The 24244-nt window shown below is 36.6% G+C and overlaps 1 protein-coding gene across 1 annotated transcript in view; it reads right to left on the bottom strand.

Moving 5' to 3' along the window:
* LOC123525239 (ubiquitin carboxyl-terminal hydrolase 24-like) overlaps positions 1 to 24244 on the bottom strand; it is a 90365-nt gene that overhangs the window by 34047 nt on the left and 32074 nt on the right. The window contains exons 27-42 of the mRNA XM_053538030.1: positions 22888 to 23049; positions 22417 to 22610; positions 21883 to 22072; positions 21437 to 21596; positions 20257 to 20412; positions 19689 to 19929; positions 19254 to 19315; positions 18553 to 18738; positions 18143 to 18257; positions 16078 to 16222; positions 13862 to 14022; positions 11364 to 11544; positions 8113 to 8195; positions 7608 to 7746; positions 7072 to 7191; positions 3085 to 3335 (exon numbers count right to left, since the gene is read on the bottom strand). Coding sequence (XP_053394005.1) covers positions 3085 to 3335; positions 7072 to 7191; positions 7608 to 7746; positions 8113 to 8195; positions 11364 to 11544; positions 13862 to 14022; positions 16078 to 16222; positions 18143 to 18257; positions 18553 to 18738; positions 19254 to 19315; positions 19689 to 19929; positions 20257 to 20412; positions 21437 to 21596; positions 21883 to 22072; positions 22417 to 22610; positions 22888 to 23049 — 2546 coding nt within the window. The remainder of the gene's footprint in view (positions 1 to 3084; positions 3336 to 7071; positions 7192 to 7607; positions 7747 to 8112; positions 8196 to 11363; positions 11545 to 13861; positions 14023 to 16077; positions 16223 to 18142; positions 18258 to 18552; positions 18739 to 19253; positions 19316 to 19688; positions 19930 to 20256; positions 20413 to 21436; positions 21597 to 21882; positions 22073 to 22416; positions 22611 to 22887; positions 23050 to 24244) is intronic.

The raw sequence follows: 24244 nt of genomic DNA, 5'->3' as shown, positions 1-24244 counted from the left end.
AACAATGTTCCTTTTTTTGCACCCGCAGTCACAATGTCTGCGTAATAAATTGCTAACTGTGTAACAAAGAAGAGTAAGGCTGAAAATATAAAAGTTGCTTTCATGGACAACACTTAGTAACTATTCTGTGAAATATATTACTCTGAACAGTGAGCTGAAATCTGAAATAAGGTACATGTCAGATATTCTTGTCAGTACACACAAGCACGAGATTGTCGACAACTTTAGTTAACTTGCATAAGGCAGTGCAGAGCATTTCAGCACGTTTGACAAATTACGTCTTCCTCGACAGACTTTATCGAGGTTGCTAATGCACTTGAGGAGCTATTGGTACGAGACTCGGGTACTTGAGACAAAAACTATTGGAAAGGTTCCAATATATCAAAGATCTCTCTGGTCAGCCTTATTTATCTTGACTAGGAATTTTAGGAAAGTGATAGAACACCCGACACCCATATGTGCCCGACCTAATGGGCAACCTTTTTTAGTATGTTCAAGAGGTGTAGCAGATGATGCAGGAATGCACATTATAGCCCTAATCTATATGTGAACAGATGGTTGATCAAGCTACTTGACATGTTTTGCTGTAAAGAAGAGTATCGAAAGCCTCCATTTATACCCCAGAAATATAATACGAACAGTTTGCTTGTAGGAAGATGTAGAAAATGCATTTAAAAGCTTGATTCACCGGTAAGCGCGAGCTGTACTGGTTAGTTTTGTTTGACAAGACAGTGTTATTCTTACATTGGACTGCTTAAACTGGAAGTACAAATGGTAAATAGATAATATTAATTTATACCCCCGTTACACTAAGCTACGTTCCCACTACGTTGTAAAAATTAGCAGGACACAGTAAGAACTTGTACAATGTAGAAGAAATACAGTAGACTCCGATAAGAACATGATAATTAATAATTATGGTCTCCATGAGTGTAGAGAACGCGGTCGAATTTTGGACATGTTCAAAACAAATGTAGTGAGAACGCGGTCTAATCAGGAAGCAGGAAGGACGTAGTAATGATTAACTAAAACCCAGTAGGACATAGTACAAGCGTGGTGCTGACGGGAAAGGTTGCATGGCGTGCTCACTGCGCTGTCATTGGGTTATCATTGCGTTCTTGCTACGTCAATGGAGTTCTTACTACAACTTATCTACGCTTGTGTGCTATGACCATGCTACGTGCATGCCACATTTTAGTATACCGCATAAGGTTATTAATACGTTCTTTCGGTTCATAACACATCTGTGTCACGTTTGCAGTAGGTTCTCGCCATGATTGGTTCAGATTCTGAAAATTAAGTATGAATACTGGATCCAATTCCCAATCACTTCGTTTTCAATCAGCAATGGGTATCGAACATCATCAGGAATTGCCACATAATCATGGACTCAGCAGCACTGGCAGCTTGTAGTGGACTTTTGGACCTCCGTATATCCTTCACACTGCTTTTGCTTATTCCACCGCAGTCTCTCTATAAGACTGCTCTTTTTTCTTCATTGGGGCGTTGGGGGGGGTGGGTGGGGGGGGGGGGGGGGGGGGGGGTCGTCGTTTATTGTAATTTATGGTTGTTGAGTGTAGATGCGGACACAATTATGTTAATATAGCTTGCAGAAGGAATGGAAAAAAAGAGGCGCATGGCGTAGTATTTATAAGTAGCCGACGAATACAGTGAAAAGGTGATAAGCATATGGTTAAAGCATGGTAAGCGAGAGGTGCAATCTGACTGATTGTACTAAGAATGTAGTAAGAACACACTGGACGTGAAGAAGAGCGTGGTAAGAAAATTAGTGTGAACGTGTTAGACGCCTTGAGAACCTGGCAAGGATGTTAAAAGCGCGCAGTATGAACTTTAGAACTGCACATTTTTCGAGTTTGATCCCCGTCCCCACCGCGTCAAAATTTTCAGGAAGCAGTATGATCTTCATGGTCTTTGCCTGAGAGTGATCAGGGCATTAGTGACTGTACATTATGCTTATGACATTAAACTATAAAACCATTGTTATGGCACAATGTGCTACAATTTGACAAAAACAGAATATTACAGGGACATGCAAATGTAAATCTGATTACGCTGATCAACCGGCAATGACTTTTTCCCAAAGAAATCATGATGATCTGACAGGCCAAGGATGTTCACATGGTCTATCACACTAACATAATTAATGAATTATATAGTTTTATTAAGTGTCATTAGTTCTCTTAGTGTAAATAAATTGAAATGAATACAGCAACACTTACAAATTCTGAGTCACGAAAACTAATGACAAAGTGAAACACATGTCATTTATTCACTAATACACATTACAGACTAAAACTTCGTTTGCTCAAACTCTGATAATTCGAACACCATTCTTCAATTAATCTATCGTCAGGTCCCAAACAAATTCCTTTATAATATATTTTTCGATCACTCATACTACCGATAATTCGAATAAATTTAGTCAGTCCTGATGGGTTCCAGTTACCGAAGTTCGAATGTATTTATAATTAATTAATTTACAATTGTTGTAAAGTTCTGTACAGGACTGTTGCCATTATAAACATTCTTGATATGCCAGTTACCATTATATACTTAATTTTGATTCATATAAATGCATTATGACTTTTCTTCTGCTTAATAGCACATTTTATCCAAGGGAGACAACTTTTTTCATTTTTGTTGGAAGAGCTGTATTTTTGTTAATATAATATGTTTGGATTTATTCAGGCAGGTGGTTTTAGCTTATAATACTGATGACTGTAAGTGTCAATAGAAATTTTATATATAATATTATGTATTTTTGAAAATATATAATATATGGCGGCCATCTTGGATTTTTCGGCCATATTGGATTTTTCGGAGTGGGTCTCATGCTCATTTTTAGTATTTTGCCCTAAAGTAGTTATGTACCAAGTTTCATGCTTTTCCCATTTTCTGAAGTATTTTTTCACCATTTTACTGTACTATAAGGTTAACTAGCTCACTACCGTTAGAGGTTTTGAGCTCTCATTACTGAGCTAAATGGGCAAGATAAAGGTACTGACTAATTTTATTTAAACTAACTAAAAGTAATTATAAATCCTACTAAAATCGACAATATACCGTCTCTCCTTTATAAACGAATAATAATGTCCAGCATTAGCCTGTCCACTGTGTACAACAACACCCACTAACTCGTAGTTGATCTGTTTGTTTTCTGGAGTAACACTGATGGATATCTCCATTGGTGGAGTCTCACCGGACCGAGAATCCATCACTTGCTGCTCCGGTTCTTCAGTTTCTTTATTAGACTCGGCATCTCTCCGTGCCATTCCTTCTGCTGTATATGGTTCCATGTCTAGTATCCATGGAAACTGTAACATAGATTATTTATTTAGTAAAAATGAATCAATGATTACATTGCCATCAACTAATTTAAAAATTGTTAATCAGCTCAACATACGACAGCATCGTCAGCAAATAAGATATCATTCCAACTTTGTCCATATATCTAAAACATTTTTCACCTACTGCAAGAGCACCATGATGGCCCTACATCGCTCACCTGACTCCAAAGCGTACATACTCAGGGATTTCTACATGCGATTATAAATATGTAGCTTAAATTGGTGATCAACCACTTACACATCAAGGCAAATGTTATGTTACACCTCCATTGGATAATAATGCAACAAGATCATTATGTTATCAAGTTTTCCATGAGTACATGTAAACAGTACTTTATAAAGACGTATTTGCACAGGTGCATGATCTAACACTGGTTGAGGACCACAATTGATACCACCAAATCTAAGTTTAGGTCTTGCTGTTCCATTCTAAACTTTATCCAATAGGAGCATTATATAATTAACTCCAGTGGCATGATTTCAATAAATTGTAAGCGTATCACTACACAATGTTACTGCAAATACTCAAATCAGGGCTCGAGGTTTATTTAAGTTCTTAAAGAGTGAGCAAAGGCCATATGACAAACTTGAAGAGAGAACCAATCAATCCACATATCTACCGGGCCTTAGGTTTAGACAACTTAAAGATTTTTCTTACGAAGTCTACGTAAAACAATGAACCCCAGATTAGGGCAATTTTGACCCAGAGGAGATTGCTCGGTATGGAGATGACACAACACAATGCTTACAAGTGATAAGAGTGCAGAATGTTACATGCCGTCATAGCAAATTTCTTTACAAAGCATGCCTTACCATAGGAATTTTATTCTGTGGTTGTGGTAATTATTGTATTCTTGTTTTAACCAAAAAAAAACTCTAAGGTAAATAACTTTAGAATACACTAAATCTTAAAGTAACATCTAGTTGACGCAGAAAATGGTTGGTTTTATCCTACGGTCGAATTATAAAGAAAAACAATATCAAGTATTTATAGTAACAACTAAGAATTAATCTTAACAACAAGAATAAAATGAAAATAAAAATTACAAGTCCACATATAAACCTAAAGGTTAGAACGTCAAATATTAAAATTGCATGAAAATGCATTTTCTGCAAAAATTCAATTTCCTACCTAAATAATTACGTTTATAAGTTACAGCTAGACCATAGAAAGTTGATATATATAGGCAGAACTAACGCTATGCCGATTCTTCTCCTTAAATTCCTCAACTTCTCCCTAAATTCTGCGGAGGGACTTCTCCCTAAAATTTTGATCTAGGATGATCCCTGACATACTGCTTTTTATATAGCTATTATAAAATTGGTAGCTAAATTGGTGATTTCAACACATTACACATCAAAGGCAAATGTTAATGATCTTACACACTCCATTGTGTAATAATATGCAACATATGATCATATATGCATTATCAAAGTTTTCCTAATGAGAGACCATGTAAAACAAGTTACTCTTATAAAAGAGGTAAATTTTGACCACAGGGGCATGATCTAAACAACCTTGGTTGAGGACCACAATGATACACACCAAATATCTAAGTCTTAGGTCTTGCTGTTCCATTTCATAAATTTATACCAAAGAGACATTATTATTAAATTTAAACTCCAGAGGCATGATTTGAATACACTTGGTAGCGTATCACTACACAATGTTACCTGCCAAATACCTAAACTCCAGGGCTCGAGGTTTATTTAAGTTTTTCTTTAAAGACTGTGCAGGCAAAGGCACAATATGAACAAACTTGAAAGAGGACCAATACACAATCCAACAATATCTAAGCCCAGGGCCTTAAGGTTTCAGACAAGACTTAAAAGTTTTTCCTTACTGAAGTCTACGTAAAACAAGTGAACCCCAGAGTAGGGCCAATTTTGACCCCAGAGGGAGGAGTTTAACAAATATGGAGATGACCACAACACAATGCTACAAGTGAATAAGAGTGCCAGAATGTTACAATATACGCCCGTCATAGCAAATTTCTTTACACTAGCACCTGTATCTGCAAATGGAATTTTAATTCTGTGGTTGTGTAATTATTGTAATTCTTTTGTTTTTCTATATCCACAAAAAAAACTCCTTACCAGGTAGAGATACCTTTTAGAATACACCTAAAACTTGAAAGTAACATCTATGTTGTACCGCAGAAAAGTGGTTTTGGTTTTTCCCTACGGTCAATTATAAAAAAGTAACAATATAAGTTATTTATAGTAACAACTAAGGAAGTTAATCTTAAACAAACAAAAAAAAAAAATAAAATAAAAATTCCAAGTCCACATAAAAATCCTAACCAGGTAGAGACAGGTCAAAATATGCCTCAAAATTGGATGTAACATGCATGTTGTACTGCAGAAAAGTGGTCTCGAATTTTCCCTACCACTAGTAATGAAAAAGTTACAATATAAACTATTTATAGTAAAACAAAGGGAAGTAATTCTTAAGAAGGGACCTGCGCATGACACTCCGTCTCATGAAGCAAGTTACATCACATTCCCTCCATGCATGAAGAAGAAATGCTCCGGACAAAGTTTTCATTCTAGTATCCTTTGACCTCTAAGTGTGACCTTGACCTTAGCCCTAGGGACCTGGATCTTGCGCATGACACTCAGTCTCATGATGGTGAACAATTGTGCCAAGTTAAATTAAAATCCCTCCATGCATGAAGAAGATATGCTCAGACAAAGTAATTCTTGAATTTGACCTGTGACCTCTAAGTGTGACCTTGACCTTAGACCTAGGGACCTGGTTCTTGCGCATGACACTCCGTCTCATGATGGAAAATATTTTTAAAATCTTGTCTGAAATTGCAAATTATGCCCCTGGGGTAAAAAAGAGGCCCTGGGGCATAATTTGAACAATCTTGGTAGAGGACCACTAGGCAATGCAACATACCAAATATCAAAAGCTTAAGCCTTGCAGTTTCAGACAAGATTTTAAAAATATTTTCCTATATAAGTCTATGTAAAACTTGGGACCCCCGGGGCGTGGTCTCTTTTCAACACAGGGGCATAATTTAAACAATTTTGGTAGAGGACCTCAAGGCAATGCTTACATACCAAATATCAAAGGCCTAGATCTTATGGTTTCGGACAAGAAGATTTTTTAAGATTTTTCCTATATAAATCTATGTAAAACTTGGGACCACTGGGGCGGTGCCTCTTTTCACCCCAGGGGCATAATTTGAACAATCCTTATAGAAGATTATTGGACGATATCACATGCCAATTATTGAGGCTCTATGCCTTGTGGTTTCGGACAAGATTTCCAAAGTTTTCCCTATGTAAGTATATGTAACCCATGTGACCCCAAGGGCGGGGCCATATTTGACCCTAGGGGAATAATTTGAATAATCATGGTAGAGGACCACTAGATGATGCTACATACCAAATATAAAAGCCCTATGACCTGTGGTTTTGGACAAGAAGATTTTTAAAGTTTATCCTTTTGGATGCCATGGTAACCAGAGTTCTGCATGGAATTCAATTCTTTGAATAATTTTGAAAGGGGGCACCCAAGGGTCATTCCTGTGAAGTTTGGTGTAATTCTGCCAAGTGGTTTTCAAGAAGATTTTTTTATTAAATGTTGACGGACGCACAACGGAAAACTGACGACGGACATTGAGCGGTCACAAAAGATCACCATGAGCCTTTGGCTCAGGTGAGCTAAAAAGAACCAAACCTGATACTATACCTTAAAATAATCATCAAACTTGAGAGCTCTATTTGCTTCCCAGTCATATCCGAATCTCTTAAGGTGAATACATAGTGTTGGTGGTAATGATTTGATATGCATACGCTTTATTGTATTTCTCTGAAACAAGATTAAACATACTGCAAACCAAAACACTGAAACACTGTATATCTGTATATGTACTAAATCATTTAAGCTTGATCACGATGAAAGGTAAAGGCTGATTTGAGAGATTAGCTTTCCCTGCAATATGTCAGCTGAGTGGCCGTAACCTTATCTTCTGGACTTTTGCTTCGTATGGAAAAAGGTGCTACTATTTCATTATTACTTCTGTCCTTAAGTATTAAAACTGAAATTTAATTTTTAATTTTACAAACTAATGGAACTATTTCGATGAGAAAAGGTAACACTTCCATGCTACAAGTGTATTTACTACCATTATTAATGTATTAATATAAGGCAAAAATGTGTAACACTTATAAAAGGCTACAAATTTCATCATTGTTTTATATTCTTAACACCAGACTATGTCTAACCTTTTCACCACATTTCTCACAGTAGTATGCATTATCTCCCTCTAAGAGTTCTCCCTTGACAAACTGGTCGAGGGAATCCTGTAACGTGGCATTCTTTACAGTCAGGTTCAATGCTGTGAATGTCTCTTCTCGCTCATACCTGCTCAATACATAACACAAACATTGAATTTTGTAGCTGTAGCTCTGACAGTGTTTTTTTTTTAAAGAAAATTTAATGAATCCAAAAGAAATCCAGGTGAGAACTGAGGCCTTTGGAAACAGAATTAAGGTCAGATATGCTACCATTTGTGTTTAATTACAGTAACATCTGATAAATTCATGGTCCCAGGGTAAACAAATCATTTTGAACAGGAGTCTCACAACCAGAATCTGTTTCCAGAAACTATTTTAAAATTGATCAAAGAGAATGTACCTTCATATACAGGTACCCAAATTAAGTCTTATAATCATCATATAGCATCTTAAAAGATTCAAGGAAAGAAAACTGAAGGATTACTGTCAATACCTGTGAGGACAATCTTTGCAGATTTTTTGATCAGTGAAAATCCCCTGAAATTTTTTCTTGAATATTTCTTCTTTGCCAGTTTTCTGCAAGATACATACATTGTACAAGTGTTACTTGGATACAGGGCATGCAACTAGACCTATCGTGCTGAAAGGTCTCAGTTTGAATATGATGAAATTCCCAAGGTTTCATTATATCCAAAGTTTACAACTAATTATGCTTGTTCCCGACTTAAAAGACATTGTTAGAGTGGGCAGACCAATGCTCGGCGCATACCAATGCTCGCGTATATCACGTTTCTCTGGGAATTTCTTAATATATATTTAAATATCAGCTCTTAGATCCCTTTTCGTTTGTTTACATCACGCGTAATTTTATCCAGCTGAAGTGCGTTCATTTCCGGTTATGGTCACGTGGTGCAAGTAGAGCGACGATGCAAGCTAAAAGCATTCAGTTTGTGTTCTACTCTCATTAAAACAGATTTTCTGGTAAAACAGGTATTAAAAAAGTAGCCTGCAGGCCGAATTATGGAGAAAAAAAGCATTTTTCTTTTTAATTATTTTATTTCTTTATACTTAAATAAACTATAAACCCTTATCATGGCATTTTATACAGATCCATTGTACTGCACTTTTCTGTAGCTTATGCTGTCGAAGTAATTGATATACTATGTGGACTAATGACACTTTTGAAAAGATTTCCAAAAATAATGGAAATAAATCATCAAATATCATAATGTATTGATTTCTTGAAGTTAGACTCACAGAATTGTGATAAATTATCTTCAAATGAATTCCTTAGGATCATTGTTGTATAAAATGTGTTTATTCAATTTATAGATGCAGAATAGAGAGAGGGGTAATTTACGTACATGTTTATGTACTTAAAAAAATCACTTAATCAATACAACCTATGTCTTGTGTTAAATATGTCTTATACTTCACTTTAATACATATATAGTTCAAAATTACAACCTGCAGATTAATATGCCGTACGCCGAGCGTTGGTATACTTCCCCATGAACCGCACCGGTTTTACTGGTACTATTTTTAGCTCCCGCCTATTACGTCACGGTGTGACTAGAAATATGTAAACAATATGGTTGAATACTCAAAGATTGTTCTACAAACTGACGATAAAAAAGTACGGTAAATTAATGTAAAATCAGTTTTTAGATTTAAAATATGTAGTTTTTACGCCGAGCATTGGTCTGCCCACTCTACATAGTAATTTTGTCCAATAAGAAAACACAACTATTTATACCTGAAACACTGAAATAAAGATGAAACAAGAGTGCAAGAATGTCACAATATACGCCCGTCACAGCAAATTTCTTTACTCTAGCACCTGTATTTGCAAATGGAATTTTAATTTTGTGGTTGTTTAGTAATAACTAAGTGTTTTGTTTTTCTAAGTCCACAAAAAAACTCCTTACCAGGTAGAGATACCTTAAAATACACCTAAAATTGGAAAGTAACATCTATGTTGTACCACAGAAAAGTGGTCTTGGTTTTTCCCTACGGTCAATTATAAAAAAGTTACAATATAAGTTATTTATAGTAACAACTAAGGGAAGTTAATCTTAAAAAAAAAAAAAAAAAAAAAAAAAAAATCAAAAAAAAAATTGTTAGTCCACACAAAAATCTTTACCAGGTAGAGACTGGTCAAAATACACCTCAAAATTGGATGTAGCATGCATGTTGTACTACAGAAAAGTGGTCTCGATTTTTCCCTACGACTAGTAATGAAAAAGTTACAATATAAGCTATTTATAGTAACAACAAAGGGAAGTAATTCTAAAGAAGGGAACTGCGCATGACACTTCGTCTCATGATGGTGTATAATTGTGTCAAGTTACATCAAAATCCCTCCATGCATGAAGAAGAAATGCTTCGGACAAAGTCATTCTTGTATCTGACCTTTGGCCTCTAAGTGTGACCTTGACCTTAGACCTAGGGACCTGGTTCTTGCGCATGACACTACGTCTTGTGGTGGTGAACATTTGTGCCAAGTTATATCAAAATCCCTCTATGCATGAAGAAGAAATGCTCCGGACAAGGTTTCATTCTTGTATCCTTTGACCTCTAAGTGTGACCTTGACCTTAGACCTAGAGACCTGGTTCTTGCGCATGACACTCCGCCTCATGGTGGTGAACATTTGTGCCAAGTTATATCAAAATCCCTCTATGCATGAAGAAGAAATGCTCCGGACAAAGTTTTCATTCTTGTATCCTTTGACCTCTAAGTGTGACCTTGACCTTAGACCTAGGGACCTGGTTCTTGCGCATGACACTCAGTCTCATGATGATGAACAATTGTGCCAACTTTCATCAAAATCCCTCTATGCATGAAGAAGATATGCTCCGGACAAAGTCATTCTTGAATTTGACCTTTGACCTCCAAGTGTGACCTTGACCTTAGACCTAGGGACCTGGTTCTTGCGCATGACACTCCGTCTCATGATGGTGAACAACTGTGCCAAGTTTCATCAAAATCCCTTCATGCATGTAGAAGATATGCTCCGGACAAGGTCTGTGGACGCCGCCCGCTCGCCCGCCTGCCGCCCGCCCGCCAACCCGCCCGCCCGCCCGCCAGGGGCGTTCCCATAATACGTCCCGTTTTTCAAACGGGCGTATAATAGTGTTAGCCAAACATTTTTAAGGTGACTGAATATTTAAACACTGCTTGTTCAAAAATTCATCCATAAAATGTGCAAATGATTTTCTTTCAGTCACCTCAACTGAAGACCTCTTACCCCACAAGTAGAGGTGATTACTGAAGCTTATACTCTACTATTGCACTATTACTATCAGCACTGTGAACATATTTCATTTCTCTTTCTTACTCATAAATTTGACACTTGAGAACTAATACCATAAAGAATTTCCTGCACAATCATAGATTGAGTTACTTTAAAAAAAACTATATTGACGTTGCAATCTCACACTTGTACAGGTATACATATATTTAGCAGACATTCATATGTATAGGGATTAACTACACATACTTGTACATATACGTTTAAGAAATTGCATCTTTTCTTGTATTTAAAATATTCTCATCTATTTTAGAGTGACAATATGCTTTTGAAAACATTAATAATTTAAAGCAACTATTGGCAATAGGTATTGGAACACAACCTGTAACATCAATGCATACTATTTAGTCACTCAAAACTCTTGACCAATCCCTAGTTCAATCCATCATTAAACCTTTACCCTGTAAGATATTTGAAAAAGTAGTAAGTTTACCTTGAGTTGTTCATCTATCTGATCTATAAGAGCTTGGAAGAAATCAAAGGCATCCTGTTGTTCTCTGATGTTAACCGGATCTCCCCACAGCTTAAACACCTTCCAGAACTTCTCTGGTTCATGATACTGTAACCGACTGTCCATCAGGTTGCCGAACACCTGCTGTATCTGGTAGTAAACACTGTAATAAACACATGTTCACATACAGTCAACTTTAAATGTACCATTCTTTGCTTCCTGTTTTCCTAAAGAAATATTGGTTTTAGATCAATATGTTTTTCAAATCGATTATGTTTGATCAACAATTATTTTGTGACTGTATTTTTTTTTATTGAAATACATCAACCTCTACAGGATTGAATAGCAAATAATTACTTAAACAAATACATATGGTGGGATGGCATATCTATTACCAACGAATGATGTAGTGTTTCCATGGCTTCAAAGTAGATCTGGTGTATATATAGATGGCAGCCTGGGAATATGTAATACAAGACTTGCCTACAGAGCTATCTACTACCCAAAATATACTTTGGTCAAGTGATGTGGCATACCTTCATTGACATGGCAATATTGCTTTGTAATTACGAGTCAAACTATAACTGCAACTGTGTTAACACAATACATGTTTTCTCATCTAACCCCTCAATAAAACAAATGGTTGTATAATTAACCTGACATGCCTTCACTAAATTACACTAAAAATGTAATAATACAAGTACAGATCTACATCTAATCACAGAAACGATAGCTGTGACATAATAACAACTCTGTCTCTCTAAAGGCAATATTTGGTTAACTAGTTATTACCTATCTATCTATCTATCTAAGTGCAAGTCCTAGTTTACTAGATATTATCACTCTGCCTATAAGTGCTGGTCCTGGTTCACTAGTTATTACCTATCTGTCTGTAAGTGTGATTACTTGTTCACTAGTTATCACCAATCTGCCTGTAACTACAGGACTGGTTCACTAATCATTAACTATCTGTCTATATGAGCCTGACCTGGTTCACTAGTTATTACCAATCTGCCTGTAAGTACAGGACCCAGTTCACTTATCATTAACTATCTGTCTATATGAGCAAGACTTGGTTCACTAGTTATTACCAATATGCTTGTATGTATAACACCTGGTTCACTAGTTTTTACCTATCTGCCTGTAAGTACAAGACCTGGTTCACTAGCAATTACCTATCTGCCTGTAAGTACAAGACCTGGTTCACTAGCTTTTACTTATCTGCCTGTAAGTACAAGACCTGGTTCACAAGTTATTACCTATCTACCTGTAAGTACAAGACCTGGTTCACTAGTTTTACTTATCTGCCTGTAAGTACAAGACCTGGTTCACTAGTTTTTACTTATCTGCCTGTAAGTTCAAGACCTGGTTCACTAGTTTTTACTTATCTGCCTGTAAGTACAAAACCTGGTTCACAAGTTATTACCTATCTGCCTGTAAGTACAAGACCTGGTTCACTAGTTTTTACTTATCTGCCTGTAAGTACAAGACCTGGTTCACTAGTTTTTACCTATCTGCCTGTAAGTACAAGACCTGGTACACTAGCTTTAACCTATCTGCCTGTAAGTACAAGACCTGGTTCACTAGCAATTACCTATCTGCCTGTAAGTACAAGACCTGATTCACTAGTTTTTACTTATCTGCCTGTAAGTACAAGACCTGGTTCACAAGTTATTACCTATCTGCCTGTAAGTACAAGACCTGGTTCACTAGCTTTTACTTATCTGCCTGTAGGTACAAGACCTGGTTCACAAGTTATTACCTATCTACCTGTAGGTACAAGACCTGGTTCACTAGTTTTTACTTATCTGCCTGTAAGTACAAGACCTGGTTCACTAGTTTTTACTTATCTGCCTGTAAGTACAAGACCTGGTTCACTTGTTTTTACTTATCCCGCACTGTTAAGTATACAAGACCTGGTTCACTAGCTTTTACTTATCTGCTGTAAGTACAAGACCTGGTTCACTAGCAATTACCTATCTGCCTGTAAGTACAAGACCTGGTTCACTAGTTTTTACTTATCTGCCTGTAAGTACAAGACCTGGTTCACAAGTTATTACCTATCTGCCTGTAAGTACAAGACCTGGTTCACTAGTTTTTACTTATCTGCCTGTAAGTACAAGACCTGGTTCACTAGTTTTTACCTATCTGCCTGTAAGTACAATACCTGGTTCACTAGTTTTTACTTATCTGCCTGTAAGTACAAGACCTGGTTCACAAGTTATTACCTATCTGCCTGTAAGTACAAGACCTGGTTCACTAGTTTTTACTTATCTGCCTGTAAGTACAAGACCTGGTTCACTAGTTTTAACCTATCTGCCTGTAAGTACAAGACCTGGTTCACTAGCAATTACCTATCTGCCTGTAAGTACAAGACCTGGTTCACTAGCAATTACCTATCTGCCTGTAAGTACAAGACCTGGTTCACTAGCAATTACCTATCTGCCTGTAAGTACAAGACCTGGTTCACTAGCAATTACCTATCTTCATCAATATCCTCATCATCAGTACTGAGTACAGCATCAGGTATCCCAGGTACCATGTACAGCTGTTGTATCACCGAGTTCATATAGCAGGTGGCACCACCATTCCGTAAACCAACATACCCGCAACCTGCACGACCATCAACCGGCGGTAAATACTGGAATATATCATGTAAAATATACAGGACTATGAAATCCAGAAAAAAAGCAGTTATTTCAAAAGTAACACTAAAGTCTTTGTAAAAACAGGCATCCAAAACAAACGTAAAGTTTCTATAAATTTTAGTGTTTATATGCATTCTAAACTTTTCTTTAACCAATGTCATTCTGCAAGAACAAGACTATAAGTTCATCATGGAAAAGAAAGGTGGTCAATAGAGATAAACTGAAATGCTGACAGACAACAGTCTCTCAATTAAATTTCCAAAATTATTAGGTTAACAGTACTAACAGAGCCAATCATTAGCTAAAAAATTAAATATGCAAAAAAGATACAAACAAGAGCTGTCTCCATAGGATGGTACATGCCCCCGATGGCACTTTGAATGAATAGTTATGGCCGATGTTAGAGTTTAGGACCTTTGACCTACGGACCTGGGTCTTGCGCCCGACACGTCGTCTTACTGTGGTACACATTCATGCCCAATAATTTTAAAATCCATGCATGAATGACAAAGATATGGACCGGACACGCCCATCAATGCACTATCATGAAATATGACCTTTAATGTCTAAATGTGACCTTGACCTTTGAGCTACGGACCTGGGTCTTGTGTGCGACACGTCGTCTTACTGTGGTACACATTCATGCCAAGTTATTTGAAAATCCATCCATGGATGACAAAGATATGGACCGGACACGAATGCACTATCATGAAAAATGACCTTTAACGTCTAAGTGTGACCTTGACCTTTGAGCTACGGACCTGGGTCTTGCGCGCGACACGCCGTCTTACTGTGGTACACATTCATGCCAGGTTATTTGAAAATCCATCCATGGATGACAAAGATATGGACCAGACACGAATGCACTATATGAAAAATGACCTTTAACGTCTAAGTGTGACCTTGACCTTTGAGCTACAGACCTGGGTCTTGCGTGCGACACGTTGTCTTACTGTGGTACACATTCATGCCAAGTTATTTGAAAATCCATCCATCGATGACAAAGATATGGACCGGACACAAAAATTGCGGACAGACTGACAGACCGACAGACGGTTCAAAAACTATATGCCTCCCTTTGGGGGCATAAAAATACTAGAGCTATCACTGAAGGTGATGAATGTACCCCCCTCCCCCTGCATGCACTGACACTGTATATTGCAATTTTAAGCACACAAGATTGCATAATTATGTGGACTGTATGTATATAGTATAGTGACAAAATCAAAGTCCCATAACTCTGCAGAATATTTTTCTGAAAGAACCTAACATGCACCATGCACAAGTAAAGTTGGTACTGATCACTTGTGTGAAGTTTCATTAAATTGTGTGCAATGGTTCGGGAGATTAGGCGCGCACAAGATTGCATATGTAGACCCTATGTATATAGTATAGTAACAAAAAACAAAGTCCCATAACTCTGCAGAGTATGTATCAAAAAGAATGTAACATGCACCATGCACAACTAGGGTTGGTACTGATCACTTGTGTAAAGTTTCATTAATTTAAACTGTGTGGAAGGGTTCAGGAGATTCGGTGTGCACAAGATTGCACATGCAGACTGTATGTATATAGTATATTAACAAAAAACAAAGTCCCATAACTGGGCAGAATTTTTTTCTGAAAGAACCTTACATGCACCATGCACAACTAGGATTACTACTGATCACTTGTGTTAAGTTTCCTTTAATTGTGTGTGTGGGTTCAGGAGATTTAGCGCACACAAGATTGCATATGCAGACTCTATGTATATAGTAAAGTAACAAAAAACAATGTCCCGTAACTCTGCAATTTTTTTTTCTGAAAGAACCTAACATGCACCAAGCACAACTACTGTTGTTACTGATCACCTGTGTGAAGTCTCATTAAATTGTGTCAATTGGATGAGGAGAGATGGTGCGCACAAGATTTTGTCTACAGACAGACGGACGGACAGACAACCTAAAACAAGTATACCCCCCTTACAACTCTGTTGTTCGGGGGGGGTACAATGACTGTCCGACAGAAACATTATATCTCTTAGGAGTCTTTAGGGCAATCCTACTTACCTCCCATTCATTGGCACAGTCAATATTAGGTTGGTGATGCATCTCTATTAGTTGACTGCAGACATCTTTCAAATTGCTCAGAGATTCATTTGCTAGTTCAGTGATCAATTCATATGCTGCTATCCTTGACTCTGTTTTATTGCACCTATAAGTAACAACAGCATTCAGACTTGAGATGATCATAATTTGGTTAACACATTTCAAACAAGAGGACCATGATGGTCCTGAATCGCTCACCTGTCCCCACATGACCCAGTTTTGAATTGAGTATGACGTCGTTTTTTTCTATTATTTGACATAGTGACCTAGTATTTGAGCTCATGTGACCCAGTTTTGAACTTCACCTAGATATCGAGATAAAAATTCTGACCAAGTTTCATGAAGATCCATTGAAAAATATGGCTTCTAGAGAGGTCACAAGGTTTTTTTATTATCTGACCTAATGACCTAGTTTTTGAAGGCACTTGACCCAGTTCCGAACTTGACCTAGATATCATCAAGGTGAACATTCTGACCAATTTTCATGAAGATCTCATGAAAAGTATGGCCTCTAGAGAGGTCACAAGGTTTTTCTATTTTTAGACCTAATGACCTAGTTTTGGACCGCACGTGACCCAGTTTCGAACCTGACCTAGATATCATCAAGGTGAACATTCTAACTAATTTTCATGAAAATCCATTGAAAAATTTGGCCTCTAGAGAGGTCACAAAGTTTTTCTATTTTTAGATCTACTGACCTAGTTTTTGCCCGCACGTGACCCACTTTCGAACATGGCCTAGATATCATCAAGATGAACATTCTGACCAATTTTCATGAAGATCCACTGAAAAATATGCCCTCTAGGGAGGTCACAAGGTTTTTCTATTTTTAGACCTAATGACCTAGTTTTGAACCGCACAAGACCAAGTTTCAAACTTGGCCTAGATATCATCAAGATGAACATTCTGAACAATTTTAATGAAGATCCATTGAAAAATATGGCCTCTAGAGAGGTCACAAGGTTTCTCTATTTTTAGACCTACTGACCTAGTTTTGGAAAGCACATGACCCAGTTTCGAACTTGACCTAGATATCATCAAGATGAACATTCAGACCAACTTTCATACAGATCCCATGAAAAATATGGCCTCTAGAGAGGTCACAAGGTTTTTCTATTATTTGACCTACTGACCTAGTTTTTGATGGCACTTGACCCAGTTTCAAACTTGGCCTAGATATCATCAAGGTGAACATTTAGACCAACTTTCATGAAGATCCATTGAAAAATATGGCCTCTAGAGAGGTCACAAGGTTTTTCTATTTTTAGACCTACTGACCTAGTTTTTGACCGCAGTTGACCCAGTTTCGAACTTGACCTAGATATCATCAAGATGAACATTCTGACCAACTTTCATAAAGATCCCATGAAAAATGTGACCTCTAGAGTGGTCACAAGCAAAAGTTTACGCACGGACGCATGCAAGGACGACGGACGCTGCGCGATCACAAAAGCTCACACTGTCACTTTGTGACATGTGAGCTAAAAATACATGTTTGATTTATAGTTAGAAATACATGGTCTCATCACACAATCACAAAACTTGACTTTAACCAGTCTCAACACACATTAAGGTCAGTATTCATTATTGTTCTACATCTAAAATTAAAGACAGACTTTAAACCACAAAAATTCAAATTACAGTTACTTCCTTTCTTATGGGTTTACTTAGCTGAAACTTTTCACAGCTTACTGTTGTAGTATATACAATATTTGCGCTAAGTTTCAAGGAAATCCATGTATGATGTACAAATTTAAGGCAAACAGTTATGTAGTAAATCAAAGAAGTTTCAGACTAAAATCCTTGATGAATACAGACCAAGGTCAAGTCTAAGACAGAACTCAGAACAAGCCTATCATAAACTGGCGATATTAAGACTAGTCTATTAAAAATGTTGCTTGTTTAGGTTTTTTGTCAACTCTTCCTTCAATGAAATTTAACAAATATACACGAAGTATCAAAAATGGGTTATCAAATGTTAAATACCTGAAAAATCATAAAATTAAATAACAGCAACTTAGCTTACTTAGGATTGAACTCAGAAAGAAGAAGGTCATTGGTTCCTCCATTCATACTGTCCATCATTGTCTTTGAAGCCGGGAACAAAAAGTCATGTAGTAAATCATGAACTAATGACTTTCCTAAAACGTAGAATATCTGATCTATTACAAAACACATACAATATCACTTGCAATTGAACCGTTCTTTTTACGAGGAAAATAAACACTTCCCATTTTCAAATCATGGGTTTTTACCTAAAACTCAGTAAACATATCTAAAGAATCTCTTACATCAGAGCCAATTTTTTCTGAGTATGTTTTCTTTTGAGAATGTAACTTTTAGAGAAAAAGATTAATACAAAATGTTAATCCCTCTTTAACCAGAACTTCAGCAGCCTTAAACCACATTCAAATTACAAATAGAAACAAAGCTTACCATATTCTTCCTTGCAGATCTCCTCACACGTGAACAGTGTTTTGATCAATTTTAGATGTCCTGCTAACAGTAAATTGTCTGTTTCCTTCAGGTCAGGATGTTCTGTCGGTACAAAGTTAGATAACCAGGCGACCTCGTCCTCCAGCATGCCAGATATATCTACCTGGTACTGCTTCTGATCTACAGCTGAAACAAGCAAGTTTTCCCTCCATTATTCTACTTGGCTTAACAAAACATTTATGTAATTCACTAAGTACTATAGCGACCCTTTAATTGAACAGGTATGTACTAGCAAGTATTAGTTCTTTGTAAGTAACAAAACTTCCTGAAATAACATGCGGCAGGGAAAGAAAAACTTCACACTGACTTTCTTAAATCAGGTAATCTCATAGAACTGGGACTTGCCAAGGTAAAAGCATCAGAACTATTTTACTCTCCCAAGTGAGCTCTTTGGCTCAACTTGTCATTCACTGCATACTTGCTATTATCTTAAATCATGTTAAAACAACTACAAGCTTTTAAATGTAATAAAACTGACTTTTGTAAATTCTAAGCAAAATATTTTAACTGACAAAAGTTAAATGCTGAATTATGAGATATGACTCCACTCTGTTTTACATAAAGTGATATACTAATCCTGTGTTGAGCACCAAATGTAAATTAGTATATATGACTACATGTCTAAACTGTAAAATACTTACTTGAGAGATTTTCTAACAATTTACATCTGAGATCAAAGTACTGAGAACACTGACTTAGTAACCTGAAATAGGAAATAGACTTCTTGCAACATATTAACTTCAGACGGTAAATTCTAGAAACTGCTACACACTAGTGTAATATACCACTAATACTGTCATAAAGAACCTCTGACAAGACAGTAAATAATTGTTTTGTTTTGTGAGTGTTGACAAGTTTCCCTCCCCCCATTTTTTCATGGAATAACATACATACATAAAACTTGTAGAAATAGTAAGATATTAGTCTAGTTAGAAGTAAGATACTATAACAAGATGTTTTTCATGCCTCTGTGGTTGACAGAGCTACATTTCCACAATAAGTGCCCCTTGCACATACAATAAAATTCAAAAATGTCAAATTAAGTTAAAATACATGACTTAATGGAGTCGCCGTACCTCTGACTAGCTCCACGTGTTGATGAGGATGAGACCCAGAATGGAAGGTAAGCTTTCAGCAGTACTTGTAGCAGAAAATGGTGGGGTGTTTGTGGGTTACTGGATGATTCTAGATGTGTAACTTCGGACTGACTGAGCTGGTAAAACTGGTCTGCTGCTGCACTACGTATATCACTCTGTGAGCAACCCACCAAAATGTCAATAATGAAATCACTTACACATGGTAGAGTGTAGAACGCAGCTGAAATTAATATTTTAGTACAGTTAGACTTGGACTTAAGGATATTAAAATTTCATTTTGCTTGGATTTCTACTACAACCCAAAGCAAAGTATCAGAAATATAAGTGCAATATGAACAAAGCAATGAGGAACTGTTTATCTGACAGTCTAAATTTCAGATTCAGAAAGGCTGAATACAGGCTACAGTATTTAGGTCCTAAGTAGGCAATTAAATTCTAACAGTGGTGGACTGAACCATACAAACTCTGGGTGAAAAATCCTATGCTCCATCCATTTTTCAAAGTAACTTGTTCCGGATTTTTCCAGCAGTTCAGCATATATACTTACCAATGAGTTCACTGCGAAGTTGAAGACATGTTACAAGAATTTCTAAGGCCTCTTTGGCAATGTTGCAATCTTTGGTAGAAATAAAGTTCTGTTTGACACACACTCCTCCATGTAAACTCTGACAATCACTCTCACTGCCTGTACTACCCTGAGATCCTGTCAAAGACAAGCACTGATTATGTAGTTTGATTTCGAGGGGTTTGCCCATAATGCATGCCATATTCATTCAGCAGTATTACTATTTCATCTATGTGTTTGTGATCACTTAACAATGTTATTGTTCACATAACCAATTTAATTTCTAAACCTGACCGAAATTCTTAAATCATAACTTTTTATGATCCACCCACATCAATTGAAATTTTGTGAATATAAATGTATAAACACTAACTTTCATGATTAAAACAAATCCCAATGACAATTAATCTAAGTGTTGTAACAAAATTTATCTTAGAACACACCTGTATATTTTGTTGACTCTTCTTTCTACAAAGTTAACTGGCATTGCATAGTATGTTTCTGATGGGCTTGATAACAACTAATGCCATATTTTTACAATTGCATACTATTTTAACTATAGCACGCTTTTGTAATTCTGTTTTCTGATTTTCTCAAAGGGAGATTTGGATCAAGACAAGGATGTAAAATTAAAATTCTATTTTGTTTGGTATAACTCCTCCTTTTTTCAACCCTATTTTAGCTATATACCGCAGTCAGTTAATATAGGCAGTTTTTTTCTGATTCCTTATCAGAATTAACCAGTTATCCTCAAGTAACTCACAACTTCCCGACAGCTATCAGAGATGAAGGCCAAATAACTTTACAGGCATTTTCTTCAGACACTCATCATAAAGAACATAATTTCTTGCACTCTACCCCTAAGCTATCCAGTTGGGCAAAAATAACTGACATGCTCTAGCATAAGAAATCAACAGATTACCTGCTACTTAGACAATGTGCATATGTTACTTTAACGGTGTTGCTGACTTTACCTAAAATTGCGAAAGAATATAAAACGACTCTTTCTCCTTCACATTTACTGAAATTTACCACAGAATCAAATATTATATGGAGACAGCTAATGTCAATGTACATGTAAATAAAGAAACATTAATTTCATTATGAACAAGAGCAGACCTCTTTATTAAGTGTTGACAAAAACACAACCTATAAAACATACCTGTACTACTTTGTCTGCTCCGCCTCCCACAACTATAGGCAGTGGCACTTTCTCTGATTGGCTGAGGGGAACTGAGAAGGTGGAGCTTGCCTGCTGCAGCTGCCCAAGCAACTCTCATAAAACAGGAAACTGTCTCAGTAAAGTCATGAACACCCATTGTCTGAAAATTGTTGTAATGTAATGAGGAGTAAGTTGAAAACAAAAACATTTTTTTACAGACTTCAGATGAAAATGTTCCTCTGATACTTTAATCTCCTAATGCTAATATTCTCTTTGCTAAAGTTTGCAGCACAACTGCAGAGCCTGTAAACATATACATATAATGGTTACTCTTTGAATATATCATCACTAGTGATAAATTTCTTAAAAATTTCAGAAAATAGTACCTAAACACAAATAAAGCAGTCCTGTAATTAACTTCTGAATCGTAACAATATAGAACTTACTTGAACAGCATGACTGCCTGCAGTACGGGTATCAACAGTCAGAGGGGATAATGTAATCACCGGGGTCCCTACAGGTGGGGTGGCCGGCACCACTGTGGCCCCTGCTGACCCTGTACTGGTTAACTTTGTGTCATCTTTGGCTGGGGTGAAGGCAAGATCTCCTGTCACAGTTTGACCACACAGCAGGTATCTGAAACACAAGAAATGTCATCTCTACATAGAAACAAATAATAAATAAACATTTACAGCAATCTATAAAGCTTGCACTGAGTCACTTCATTTGCAGGAATGACTGCTTCATAATTATATTTGTTTCACTGCTTTTCATACAAATTTGCAAAAATGGTCAAAACTATTTTAGGATATCAAGAAAGTTAACACTCTGCACTTGTGTTCAAGACAAATGTTGTAAAGTTTAAAGGCTAATATTTAAGTAGTATTTGATGAGGAATGATAGAAAATTAAATAATTTAAATGTAGCTGCTTAGGGAAAAGTGCATGTCAAATGAAGAAACATTTCAACAACCACCTTACCTTGCAAGCTGCAGACAAACAGAGTAACACCCCTGTCTTGTGACATAGTTGATGTCCTGGTGGAGTGACTCAGGCTGTAGCACATTCACTACAGTAGACAGACCTCCAGCTACAAGAAAGTCTTCAAAAAATGCTTGTGAACTCACTTTGGAACCCATGTCCTGAGATGTTGGCATTAACTTGCTACTTAAAACCTGAAATAAATAAATACCTCAAACATGTGTAGTTATATCACATACATAATGTACCCCATATCAGTAGGTAATTCAATAAAATTTACTTCTGCTTAAAATCTTGGAAATGAAAACAAGTTCTCAGAGAGCCAAAATATCAAGCTTACCACCAAAAACATCGTATTTCTACACTGATGTATCTGGCTTATATTAAAGTGATATTTACTTTGAAACCTGTCATATTCTGCTGACCTCCCAAGCTATACATTTACTTTTAAGGCTGAAATACATCACTTACCTCCAAGTTATACAATACTCTGAAAGCTGACATATCTTGACTGGAACAGTCAAAAAGAGTTTTAAGTGTTTCCTGAGGTGTCTGTTTGGGACTGGGTGCTGCTGTTGACTTCCTGGGGCTCGATCTTGGACTGAGATCATCTGATGATCCAAGTGTTGGTAGCTGAAACCATTCAGAAAACAAATCTCAAGTTTATTTCAAAATGATGGTTAGTTTTTTCCACATAGAAACTGGTACAAACTGTTAAAATGTACTACTGAAGGTATTCATCCATCGAAGATCATTTATGAACAGTCATTTTAAAATTGGGCCAGTAGTTTCTGTTAAAAAGAATTTTATTAAAGTTTTCATTATATACTTAAATGGAAAAGTGACCATTCCCTCTGGCGGCCATACCTTTTTGACAAATAGTAATAATTTGAACAATCTACAACATAGGGAAAAGTGATTAGAGGAGATGTCTTTAAAGAAAATATCGATGGACAGACTACAGAAGGTCAGATGACAGATGGTGAGTGATCATAATAGCTCATCTTGCAGCGATTTTTTTCCTTCTTTATAAAGTACCCCTAAAAGGACCTTTTCCCAATTGAAAAATACAATCTTTTTATATTGAAAAATACAGTCTTTTTTCCCAATTATCATCCAAAAATTCCCCAAATGACCAAATTAAGTTTGCATTTTGATGATTGCAGAAGGAAAACTTAGTTACATTGATATTCACCATGATTTAACCACTTAAACAGTTTGTTTGATGCTATTTACATGGAATTAAAGGAAGAAGCATTCTAAATGATGTTATGAATTAACTGTAAAAATTCCCAATCTGAGTAAAAACCCCGCTATTTTCCCCAATTTATCTGGTACCGGACCTTTTCCCAAAAGGGAAAAAAAATCACTGTCTTGAGTACAATGTGCTCTGGGGCGCTTAAAAGTATGCCGCCATATACCAATGTATATTTCATGAGATTATAGGACAGAAAACAGGTTCATTTAAAGCTCAGTGGATATACATTAAAATTTCTACTCTCAATATATTTTACAATGTAGCAGACCTGTTTACCCCTCCAAAACCATGTCAGTAGTCCTTAAGTGATTTATCAGTAGTTTTGACCATCTGTCAGTAGTTACTACGTATAAAGTCGTGTTGAGGCCATATGGCAGTGTATGTGCCTAAATACTGCTGGCAAGGTTTCCTTTATTTTGGCGAAATATACTGCAAATTAAAGTCTGCACCATACTTTCAATTATCCATTTTGATCCAAGTAGACAGACTGGGCTGAAAAAAGTTTGAGCCACTTTTACACGGTCAGTAGCAGGGTGGGTGTGGGGAGGGGTGTTCCCTCCTGCTTTGATT

The sequence above is a fragment of the Mercenaria mercenaria genome, chromosome 3 (genome assembly GCF_021730395.1).
Source record: "Mercenaria mercenaria strain notata chromosome 3, MADL_Memer_1, whole genome shotgun sequence".
Classification (NCBI taxonomy): domain Eukaryota; kingdom Metazoa; phylum Mollusca; class Bivalvia; order Venerida; family Veneridae; genus Mercenaria; species Mercenaria mercenaria.
This window is presented reverse-complemented; position numbering and strand designations above follow the sequence as displayed.